The sequence below is a fragment of the Artemia sp. Qi Xiang Cuo genome, chromosome 1, assembly GCF_049724085.1.
Source record: "Artemia sp. Qi Xiang Cuo chromosome 1, ASM4972408v1, whole genome shotgun sequence".
Taxonomy (NCBI): Eukaryota; Metazoa; Arthropoda; class Branchiopoda; order Anostraca; family Artemiidae; genus Artemia; species Artemia sp. Qi Xiang Cuo.
The window spans coordinates 35150057-35162920 of NC_142794.1; the positions used below are offsets into that span (position 1 = coordinate 35150057).

The following is a 12864-nucleotide window of genomic DNA, read 5'->3' on the forward strand; positions in this document are numbered from 1 at the left end:
CGACCTTGTAACTCAGCCTCTTTAACTCTTTAGAAAACGTAGTTTTTTTCAAATAATTTCTGCACGTTTTTGTACAGTTTATTACTTATTATTGCTTGACTAACTGTTAGCTGATCGTGTCAGGAGTTAAAGTTGGGGGGCTTCCGCCCCCCAAACCCCCCGCTCTTGAACATTCTTGTGTTAAGGCTTTTAATTCCTGAATACTCAAATCACGTCGTACAGGGTGCCTCCTAATCCCTGTACGTTTTAAGGTTCGAACTTGTGACTCAGCCTCTTTAACAGCCCCCCAACTGTGCCTCCTAATCCCTGTACGTTTTAAGGGTCGACCTTGTAACTCAGCCTCTTTAACTCTTTAGAAAACGTAATTTTTTTCAAATAATTTAAAAAAGAAACTGAGTTTCTTTTCAAAGTATATAAAAAAGTTGCTCTGATGGTGAATCGAACCCGAGTTTTCCGCCTGAAAGTCTAAAGTCTCAGCCGCTGGACTATACAAACACAATAGTAATTGTTGTTTAGCACATAGAAGGTCTTTTCGACGCAAGCAAATTCCCAAAAATCTTGATATGTGGTTTTTGGAAAACAGGGAAGGAGTGATCAGATTGAGCTGAAATTTCGACGATAAGCTCCCAGGCCCCAGGAAAGCTTATCCTCTAAATTTCAGCCCGATCAGACAACGTTAAAGGGGGGTTGTGGAGGGAAAAATTAACATGGGCTAATATAGGAAAACGAGGTTTTTCGTAAATGTAAATTCGGGGGATAATTTTTTCGGTCTGAAAATATCAAAAGGCCCTAACAGGTCGAATTCTGCTTCGAATGAGTCCTCATTCAACCGGATCCGGTGCCAACTGTGGCCTGTAGGCGTGGATAACAAACAAAAAAGAGATGAAGTTTAAGTGGCTATATTTGGTTTTTTGAAAACAGGGAAGGAGTGATCGGATTGAGCTGAAATTTCGAGGATAAGCTCCCGGGCCCTAGGAAAGCTTAACCTCTAAATTTCAGCCCAATCGGACAACGTTAAAGGGGGCTGTGGTGGGAGGGTCCAAACTTCCGGCCCAGTTTACCCCATGAAGATAAAGTCGGAGGAGGATGAAATTTTGCAAGTTTCTTAGTTTGAGCTTGGGCTACAAAATGCAATTACCGCCGTCTCTCTGCGACCTCTAGGACCTGAAATCGCTTAACATTGTGGTGGGTCGCCTCTTTATAGAGGCACAAGTGTGCCTCCTTGATCAGACTGAGTTCAATGGACTGAGTTTACCTGGTAATAGCTAAAAACCAAAAGAATTTCCTGATATAAAAATAGTTGTCTGGTCTCTGGTCTTCTGAAAAAAAAATAATTGAATTTATTTCAAGCAAGATACAAATAAGAAATAAATAGCAGTGATAGACCAAAGTACAAAATCCAGGTTGAGACTCCCGTGGAAAATCCATTTAAACTAAACCATTCCACCTGATCCATTCAACGGTAAGAATGGTAAGATGGTAAGAAGAACTGCTCTAGTGGGTAAACCGCTCTACAATCTATTGAAACCTATTGAAACTCAATTATAGTGCAATATTAAATTCAAATCAGCATAAAAAAGTATTTATTCATATTAGAAAACTGACAAATTTACAAATAGAGCAAGAAAAAAAAAAACATTTTAATAAAGAGTTGTTAAAGTAAAGTATGACGAAGAATGGACGGCAAAAGATTGCAGACTTGGCATCGAGAGAAGTACATAAAGTAATAAAACACAAATTAATAATAAAACAAACAATTAAATGACAATATAGTTCCTAGTTTAATAATAAAACAACAACGCTTGATACTATGAAGGATAAGGGAAAAAAAATCCATCACACGGTAAACAAGACAAGTATCAAATCCAAAAAATCGTAAAGAAGAGAGAAAGAGGATAATTACAACTAGTGACAAAAAATCGAATAGAACTGTGCTTGTTTACCTTCTGAAAGGGTCTTCTTATTTTAGTTTCAGTGTTTGTTTTAAGGTTTGATTTTATATTATCCTTTGGACTTGTATCTGCATTTTTTTATTATTCAGCACTGAAGACGGTCAAGCGGAAGTCTCGACCGAGATATATGCATCGATTTTTCTCTTTGATTTTTCACTGGCTGTAATTATCCTCGTTACCTCTTCTTTACTTTTTTAGTTTTGTCACGATTAGCCAGTGTGGTCTCAGAAATTATTTAAGACAAGTATTAAGCTACGTTAACGCTACTAAGCAATTAAGCTTCCCCCTCAAGCAAGGCCGTACCCAGGATTTTTTTCGGAGGGGGTTTTACTAAAAAAAAATTGGGAGGGGGAGGGGGTTTACACAAAAAAACTCAAAAAACGCATACAAAATTTATTTATGCTCATTTTTGTTACGTTTTTAAAAGTCAGACAAACATTTCGGGGGGGGGGGCGTTTTTTCAATTTTTCGATGAGAATACCAAATAAAAGGTATTTTTCAAAATCTAGGCAGAGGGGAATCTAGGGGAACCAATGCCCCCTCCCAATTGCTGCCCTGCCTGGCTGCACCCATTAAAATAGTAGAAAATATGGCATGGTTGAATAATTGGCAATTACTGCGATGCATGAAAAAATGAGCTACAAATGCCCGTTTTTGCCATCAGACGAATCTTCTATCTATTGTAGTAATTCACTTTAAATTGAACATTAATTAATTCACTTAAATAAATAAAAGGAGAAGATTTTTAATATTAAAGAAGAACATAGTATTATCATCAAAACTCAGCATGAAGTCATTTCAATACAGAATTAAAAAAGGAAAATATTCGTATCTTTGTAATAAATACCTTTTAAATAGACAAATAAATATGCGAGAAATTGTTAAAAAAGAATAAATGTTTGATGGAAAAATGAAGCTGAAAAGATATAATCCTGCATCATTAACTACATACATCAGCTTTAGTGATTCAAAGACGTTGCATGACCTTTTTATTGACCTTATATTGACTGCATGACCTTATTGATTGTGTCAATTCTATTTTATTTGGTTCTTAAGATATTTAGCAGTTTCTTTTTCCAAATTTTTTTATGTCCTTTTTTCTCCCTCAGAGAAATAGCTGAAAAGTTCCAGAAATAGCTGGAATTTTTCCATCACGGACATTTTAACTAATCCTTCTTTACTGACAACTGCTTATTATTGACCGTCAAAACATAAACACATTTTTCAGTTTTCCCAATCCATTTAAAATTTATACTGTTAACATACCGCCTTTTGAAATGTTGGAGCTGACTTGGTGTTGCCAACTCCTTAGCAATTGAGCACTAAGCTGTTTGTTTTGCAAGAAGTCCATACTAGACTGCATTTAAGCACATAGTCTACACACTGTAAGAAATTTTACCAACTATAGTCGGTCAAATCTAATAAATCATCGACCCAAATCAAATGGAGATGCGTTTCGGTTTTTCTACAACTTGTCAGATGTATATTCAAGGTAAGGAATATGGGGCATATTTAAGTAAATTAAATAATTGTCATTTATCAACTAAAGTTTAAATAATTTAAAATATTGCAATATTTTAATAAAACGTAAAGAAAAATATTTAAATAAATTTTGTTGCTTGATGTTCATTGTGATATCCATGGTAAAAAGTTCCAACTTCAGTACTTTTCTACTAGAAATGAATTTTTTACTACCCCCTACTCAGTGGCGTAATTTCGTCAGAATCCTGTGGGGGGGGGGGGGGAGTTGGTTCTCATTTTCCCAAATCAAGTGAAAATTACAGTGAAAAATGAAAACTGGGCCATATAGTACCATAAGGACAAATCTATATTAAAGAAAAATGATATATCTCTGTAGATGCTTGAATTATGCAGGCTTATCTTAGTTTTGACAAGATTTTTTTTTTTTTAGAAACTAAATTTCAGCTGAGGGGGGGGTGCAAACTGACATCCGGATGGGGCAGTTGCCCCCTGCCCCATAGTAAATTACGCCCCTGCCCCTCCTCTCAAAATGAAAATCGTTTAGCACACGTGTCGAGTTGTAGGAGTCTGTGATAGTACGATAGCTAAGTACTAAATTTAATATGGGGCATCCCGCTATTGTACTAAATAATAGCTAAGTACTAAATTTTATATGGGGCATCGCATGAATTTTTCTAAAGTTCCCTCTTAATTATCTTTTCAAACTCTCTTATAATCGTATTTGTAACGACCAAGAGCGCTGCAAAGAATGGCATCGCATGGTTTTGGCTGTGGAAAACCGGCAAAATACGTTTTTATCAATGTAGATGATAGGGGGTATCTCAGCAACTATAGCAGATAGAAAAAGTCTGGATTCGCCGTGTTAAGATTAGGGGAGGTCCATCCTTAAATCAAAATCGAATTTTTGTGTAGATACTCGGTTTTGGCAGAGGACAGCCGAGTTGTAGGAGTCTGTGATAGTACGATAGCTAAGTACTAAATTTAATATAGGGCATCCCGCTATTGTACTAAATAATAGCTAAGCACTAAATTTTATATGGGGCATCGCATGAATTTTTCTAAAGTTCCCTCTTAATTGTCTTTTCAAACTCTCTTGTAATCGTATTTGTAACGACCAAGAGCGCTGCAAAGAATGGTCCCAGAGAGAAGGAGGGAGGGGGGGCAAGTGCTAGGAACACTGTTTTTACCAACATTCGAAAGGAAACAAATTTCATTTATCACTTTACCCATGAGAAAACTATGGGAATAAGAGGTTTTCTATTTCATTTATTAATTTTGTTTTCTTTTTTTTTACAAAAGCCAAAGACAAGAAAAATCCATCATCCATGTAATTTTGCTGATATGGAGGGCCCAGATCAAGAGAAACCAAATTTTAGGTAAGCCAAGCATAGGTATAGAGTTAGGGCAAGTGATAGTTTTTTTTTGTGTGGGGGTGGGGGGTCCAGCCTGCTTAAATAATAGACTATACCATGCTGTGTAAATATAGGCTAGGCCTAGAGGAAGGGTATCTAAATACAGGGTGATTCTGGTGCTCCAGAAAGCTTGGCAGAAAGTTGCAAATAATTATTTTGATGAGCTGCAGAAAATATGAAGACGCGGTCGTCCATGAGCAAGTGTGATGGAACAGATTTTGGAGTTGCGTTGAATCCGCTTGACACAGAGCGTTCTCCTGACTTCCAGGACGTGGTCCATATTATGTGCAAGTTCAGAGCGTGCCTTGTTCGTCCCAGTGTTATGTTACAAATTGGACCTTATACTATATCCGTATCTGACGTTAAGAAAGCTGTCCAGGGACAGCCAAGGGACTCGCATTTCTTAAACCCCAGCGACCTAAACAGTGACGACATAATGAATTACGATGCATGTGTAAGACTCTCACATGAGAGGATTCAGTCTTTACTGAAACAGCGTGTTCCTGGAAGCGAAGGAACACAGTTTTATCTTTGGCTTATGGAAAGCGTACGGCGCGTTTTTTACTACGGCAAACTTTCTCCTCTTAAGAGGTTATCTTTACTTGGTCGTGTTGTTTACTGTGTTCGATATTCGAAATCCTGGGTCCTAAAAGGTAGACATTATGCTTTGAACAAAAAATCTATTACCATACACCTATATCATTGCCTAGAGATAAATATGCAGTCCCTAGTGCTTCTCATTCGTCGATTCAATGGCCTTGGACTAAAACGCCTTTTCTAACTCTCCGACCTGAATAGCGAACCATGTGAGATTTTTTTTAGGAAGATGTGGTCTCAAACCAGCACTTACAGTACTGTAATAAACTTTTCTTTCCTCCAACTTCTACATCGAATTCGTCGATATGAAAGTATAGCGGATTTTGAAGCTCAATATTCTAATGAACAGTTGTCCTTGCCCAAGGCCAAGCGAGTTAGATCCATTGGTGTTGTGTCTGTCAGTTCCGATTTTTCTTTGCCCGGGGACGATGAAATCAAGCTCGAGCTAGGGCGAGCACGTATTGAAAGCCAGCAAATAATGAAAGCCTTGATATCCGACGACGTACTTTCTGCTTTCGGGCACTAAGTACCGAATGTTCGTCTTTCTGTACCTCACGACAGTGACTCAGACGATGACTCAGAGGAAAATACTCTGTCCGATAAGCAGGAAAAGGCTTCCGCGACTGACACTGAATCGGGCTTGGAAAGTGACGGCATCTTTGAAGATTTGTCTGTGATTGCCCACTGTGTGAAACACCAATTTGAGTAAATTGGGCTAGAGAGCCTGTGACGAACATGAAGAATTCTAGGTTTTGTCTTGTAAAGACTTCTGACGGCTCCATAACATCAATAAAAAAATCCACGCTGTTGTGGCTTCTAAGGGAAAGCTCTGAGAAGCTGAGTAGTGACCGACTAAAACGGGTGATGGTCCAGGGCCGACGAGTAGGACTACGTGAGTCGCCACAAACCAATGCAGAGGTCGGTGTGAAATCGGAATTGCGTATCGGTGAATGGTGCGTTTACAGACCTGTTGGCAGGGGAAAGAGAGTATTAGTTGGGCGGGTCATACAGTTTGGCTACTTGTCTGGGCGAAGATGCCACTCTGTTGACACTCAGAACATGGCGATGGCGTTCCCTGACGACATAGGAATTCTGTGCCAGTGGTTCCGGCTGAATGCTGATCTCACATTAACTGCCGCATCGGTAGACCAGGGTTACTGTGACTCCAGCCTGTATATCATGCATTCAGCAGAACCCGTTTCTATGGAAATCGGCACCAACATTGTCTTTGGCTTTGACTCAGACGTCTTCACAAAGCTGAATTCATTTATCCAGAAGAAAGGGTTCCGCTTTTTTGATCTCTCTTCAGCATCACATTCATCAGGTTAAAAATGGCACATAAGCCCAAAACTGACCTCAAGACAATAACCACCACCATCGCCATGTTCTGTGTGTCAACAGAAGGACTGTTGTTTAAAATTTTTCAAAGGTAGTTGTTATTTTTTTTCCCTCCCCTCCTTCTCTCCACTTGGTGATATTTTAATACAGAAATATATAAATATTAAATATTTATACATTATCATATCTCCTAAACTTCAAAAAAAAAAAATATTTATGTAGCAGTCAATTTGTTTGTAGACACGACCCATAAAAATTTTTCTGGCACCATCTCTATCGCCCCCCCCCCGTTACTGGGTGGCCGTCCCCCGCGAGGCGCAGCTTTTACGGTGGCATTTTTAATTCAATTAATTAAAATTCATCTACTTCAATTTTACCTAATACGAATTAAAATTTTAAAGGTGGTCTTCCAAAAGGCTTATTCGGGCTTACTGTTACAACTTTAAAATTTTTTAACACAAAAAAACTATTTGCTCTCCCGTAGACTGCGTGTCCTCCGTCCACAAGAAACCCATTCTTGCGGTGGCCCTTTTTTCCTTCTTTTTTTTTTCTTTTTTTTTCGCTAAAACTTCGCTAAAAATGGATGTAACTGAACAGAATCTTAAAACATGTCTCCAACAGACGAGGAGGCCACCCACGGCAGGGCTGGTCCTTCCAATTCAAGTGCGTTTGCCCCTCGTCCCCCATTCGCTTGAGTTCTTGAAATAATTTTATGAGTTTCGAATGTATTCCGAAATCCAGGGCAATAGAAACAATGATTACCATCGGAAAACTTGTTATGCTCAGTAGAGCTCAGTTCCAGTGTCTTTTTAATTCGGTGTTTTGCGGAAGAAACTTCGCTACAAATTGATGTAGCTGAACAGAGTCTTAAACCATGTCTCCTAGGGACGCGGAGGCCACCCACGGCAGGGCTGGTCCTTCCAGCTCAAGTGTATGTTCCTCTCGTCCCCCCTTCACTTCAGTTTTGATATAATTTTCATGAGTCTGGATTGCATTCCGGGATCTAGGTGCGAATCATTGTCTATCATGAAATACTGTATTGTAATTATTTACTTCTCAATTAAACCTTATGAACTTGTCTATCATCAATCAATGTAATATTTACGGAACTGTATTATTATCAACCACCTAAAATCCTTGGAACGGTCCCATCGAATCACAACCAATCGATTTCTTTCTTATTTTCAGTTGTATAGCTGTAGTGTAGTGTTTGTTTACCACCTTGCCATGGGGAACTCCTTAAATTATATTATAAATCTCAAGAAATGCATCCACAATTTATGCTTTTTATCTTTAAGACTTCATGACTTAGTTTTACCGCAGGCATGGGACCTCACCTGAAACCTTTTGGACAAGTGTTTTCTTGTGAAATACCGTATTGTAATTATTTATTTATCTATTAAGCCTTATGCACTTGTCTATCATCTATCATTGTGAATCAATAGATTTCTTATATGGCTGAGCACATTTGCTGTATTTCTCTTTTCAATTCCTTCGTGTTAGCTTTCTCTTTCTTTCTTGACTCTCATTGAGAGTACTTTTGACAGTAGTCTGTATTCGCATGAGTTGAGGGTAACCTGTCTCCAGTTATTCAAATCTTCTAAACTACCTTTTTTGGGACCTTGAGGTAGTTGTGTTATAAAAATGTATATACCAAGTTTTGTATTTTAAAGCTGATTGTAGCGAAAAGTAAAACCTACCGGATGAGAAGTTTATCACAGTATATCGGTTCTAGGGTGTTCACAGTTCATGGTTCTCTCTGTGGTAATACGTGCTAACAAATACATGCCAAACTTGATCCCCAAATATCAAGTTTTGGTGTTTAGGTGAATCTTTTGAATCCGTCTCAAACAATAGCTCCGTGCCTCCGGCTGTGCCTCCGTGCCTCATGCCTCCAGGTGTCCCTCAAAATGCCCAGTTGTTACCCCTCGCTCTACATGCAAACTGAAATATTTTTCAGGGAGGGGTTGATCAACTATACAAACGATAAACTGAATAAGAAATGCTAAGAAACCGAAAAGAATTTAGGATTTGGGGTGACCGTGGCTTTGAACCTCCTCTGCATGCATGCTTGAGCAGTGTATTTTTTTTTCTTTTTTTATGAGGTTAGTCTTATTGGCATGTGAATATCTTATTTAGACTGAATATCTCAACACAGAAAAGGTGTAAATAAAATGCCTTGACTATAAACGGCTAATTTTGCACCTACATCGGAGAAAGTTTATTCTAGGGTAAACCCACGTCTCTTTTAGGATTTTCCCTCAAAAATGTCCTTAATCTTTTTTTTATAACCATATTTAAAAATAAGTCACGCCCCTATAAAACTGAACGGTTCATTTTATTTGTACACCGCAAAAGAGGAAGAAGTGTTAAAAATACCACAAAATATCAAACCAAAAATTTCGTTCCCACAAATTAAAGTACCATAGTACTATAATTAAAGGAGGCTTGCAAACAGAAACAATTTTGTTTCTGTTGATTGCAAGCGGAAAATGGAAAATACGCTCAGATATTTAATTCAAATATAAGCAAGTGAGTGATTGAACCCCTTGAGGGAATAAGGGTAGAATTCCCGAGAGCATTACAAATAAATGGAGAAATCAGCCGGAACTGAAAATAAACCTCGCATGGAAGTAAAAACCCTGACCCAATCCTCAAAAAGTCAAAAAGGATATATATATATATATATATATATATATATATATATATATATATATATATATATATATATATATATATATATATATTCAGTGGCGTCATAAATTTCAGGGAGCATAAATTTCAGTGGCGTCAATCAGGGAGGAAGGGGATTTGGACCCCAAGACTTTTTTACACCCCCCCTATATTTTGGAATATACTTTTTTGTGAAGTTCCATTGAATTTATTTTTTTTTATTGAAAAAACAACAACAAAACTTTCTATATTTTGAAAAACACATTTTTGACCTCCCCCCTAAATTTCTGTGAATTGACGTCACTGCAAGATTCACTTCCAAAAAATTCTGAGGCTGGAAAAACAATCACAATATATTAAGTAATAATGATATACATAATTAAAATTGTTTCTTAGCATAATATTTCGCTAAGAAATTATGCTTCAACAATTTAATTATTATTAATATATATAACAGATCAGCGTAGTAGTCTATAATTATATCTACAGATCAGCGGCGCAGCCCACGAAGTATTTTGGGGATCCAAACATCACAAGGAATATGAAAAATTGTATATAAAATACCTAACTTTTGATTATTCAACGGTTATAAAGTACCTTTTTTAGTGTTAGAACCAGTCAACATGAATTAATCAAGAGTTCTACACGGTCAAATGAGTTCGACCCAGAAATTTACTATGGAGAGGGTGACTAACCTCGAAAAAAAATAACACGAAAAAGTAGGCACAAAAACTCTTAGAAAATCATGAGAGTCCTGAGATTTCGGGGAAGAGGTGCACGGACCTGTCTTTCCCCTTTACCATAAGAGCCGTTTCTAGGTGTGGGGGCAATCGTGGCAGCTGCCTCGGGCGCCGACACTTGGGACGGCCGGGGAATTACCTGCTTTAATCAAATTTTCCACTTTGATTCGGCTTTTTCTGCTTGTATTTGAGTTGGAAGGGGGATGCTGTAATTAATTTTTATCCGGACACCACCAACCCTAGGAACGGCTCTGTTTTCCATACATACTTGGTTTCATCCCCTCCAGTGATAGAATCCTGTATGCACCTCTACTATACATTAAATGGCAATTACATAACTGACGCTAAAATAAATGTAAAAAGTACCACCCAGTGGCTAGAAAAATTAAGCCATCGCCATTTCTCCAAAGTGTGATACATACTATACCCTTCTTCCTCCATTGATCCAGCACTGTTAAACATGAACCCTAAATATGTCAAGTGGAACATAACAATTAAACTGAGACAAAAATTGCTTATCCTAACAATAAAATGAGATTCTTTCAGCAGATGGGTGCAATCAGAGCATTTTCTAGGACCGACGCAGCCGTTAATCATGAATGCAAGTTTCGTACGGAATATATGTTCTGTATAGGTGTACATGCCCAGAGAGAACAGAACAGCAGCAAGTTGAAAGTTCAGGCCGTGAAGCATAGCACTTGCTGCATATGTTGATAATATTGCTGGCAGGGTTCCAACACTTCGTGTATTCTTAAAAACATCTGAAAATGAAGAAAAGGGTGGCTGAACAAAGAATATGGAAAAAGAGAAACATCAAATATATCACTCAAGCTTGACCTTCGCGTCCCTCGAGCGACCTGGAGGATTTTGAACTTAAATCGTCGATGAGATCATTGACGTTCAAACGACTTTTGTCAAAACTTACCCAACATAAAAAACTGCTTTAGACAATATTAGAAAAAGTAATTACAATAATCTTTGCTAAACTCCGAAAAGGTTTAGTCTCCACCCTTTTATGTAACCACAGTATTCACGCCATTGGAATATCGCCGTATGAATACATAATACAAACTCTTTGGTCCACGTTAATCAACCCCTAGTAAAGAGCATGGCGTAAGTAGGGCCGTATCCAGTATTTTCTTCTTCTTCTTTTTTTTTTGGGGGGGGGGGTTGTATACAAGTATTTTTTCGGGGAGCGAGGGGGGGGTTACAAAAAAAAACACATAAAATATTGTTTATTTACATTTTTGTTACGTTTTTACGAGTCAGACAAAAATTTCGGGGGGGGGGGGTGTTCAAACCCCCTAACCCCCTGAATACGGCCTTGAACATAAGCGTAAACAAGATAGGAAAGCTCTTTTCTTCGTACTACAATTTGTTAACGGGAAATACAATTATCGCACTAAGCGGCAAATGAAACAAATAAATTCATAACTGTCTAAGCCTATAATACTTGAAGGCCCACTAGTAAGGGAAGGAACCTAAGAAGAGTAGGAACCAACACGGATAAATATTAGCCACCATTTTTCTTTGCTGCTTTGACCTCGATTACCGGGTAATGACAACAAATTTTTCTTTTACAGAAATCGAACTGCGGCTTTCATCTTCTGAACGCGACTACTTTATGGTGAAGAGCTGATTTATCGTAGAATCAAGAGTACATCTCTGATCCTGAAAAAAAAAGACACCGCACGGAATAAACGAGCTATTCTGTAACACCTACAATTCTACACTAGAATGCCCGAACCACTTGATGTTTGAATGTCAAACCCTCGGTCAAACCTTCTTACAAGAAGTAGCACTCATAAAGAAGATCTTTTGTAATCCAAAATTCAAGTCCAACAACGAAAGGTTCTGCTCTCAAGTCACTCCCAAGGGTTGCCGACAGGAGCGCCATCCATTTCTCGACGTGGGACAACATTGCATAGAAGAGTGTACCAGCACTAGCGTCACCCAATGACCCCTCACCATTGTGAAGGCAAGAAGGGATCGAGGCGGACTCCAGAAATCCCATGAAAAAAAATTCAGAAGAATGGCTTAAACAATGTACTGGCATGGACAGCGAGTCTCTTACTATCATACCACGCTGCAGAGATCATTGGGCTCAAATACATTCACTTGTGTAGGTACATTATATGAAAGAAGATTAAGATGCTGCTGAGCTCGTCAGCATTGAGAATTCACCACAGACATTTTCAACTGCATCATGATTGCATGTTAAGTAAGCCCAAGTAACACAGGAAAGTTGTGAAAAGTAACCCTCTAGAATATATCATTATGAGAAAGCAGTTATATAAAAAAAACGGTTACAAAACGACAAAAAAAAGAGACAAATAATGTATCCCCTACACAATTTGAAGAGGTAATTATCTGTTAGCCAGTTCACACTCGAGAATTTGGATCTATAAAATCAGACAATAACCGGTTTATTGCTGTTTGTATACGGAGACAATTAGCTTCGGCTTAGTGGAAAACTACATTGTAGCTATATTTTAATAAATATTTAGTTGATATTTTGTTTAGGTTAGGTTGCGTTACATTTTGCATGCAGCCCCGCTATGCTTAACCCCCAGCGCCCCCTAATGTACAAGTACACAGCCCAAATTATATATATTGCATCAATCTCCCACGCGTCTCAGTTGTTTCAACCCCGTACCTGTAGATCCAAAT

At 38.2% G+C, this 12864-nt stretch overlaps 1 protein-coding gene across 1 annotated transcript in view; it reads right to left on the reverse strand.

The window, feature by feature from the left end:
* Positions 1–7947: 7947 nt before the first annotated feature.
* The window catches only part of LOC148956236 (protein-serine O-palmitoleoyltransferase porcupine-like), a 42035-nt gene continuing 37118 nt past the window's right edge, over positions 7948–12864 (reverse strand). The window contains exon 3 of the mRNA XM_089089977.1: positions 7948–10955. Within this exon, the coding sequence (XP_088946103.1) occupies positions 10525–10955 (431 nt within the window). The 3' untranslated portion in view covers positions 7948–10524. The remainder of the gene's footprint in view (positions 10956–12864) is intronic.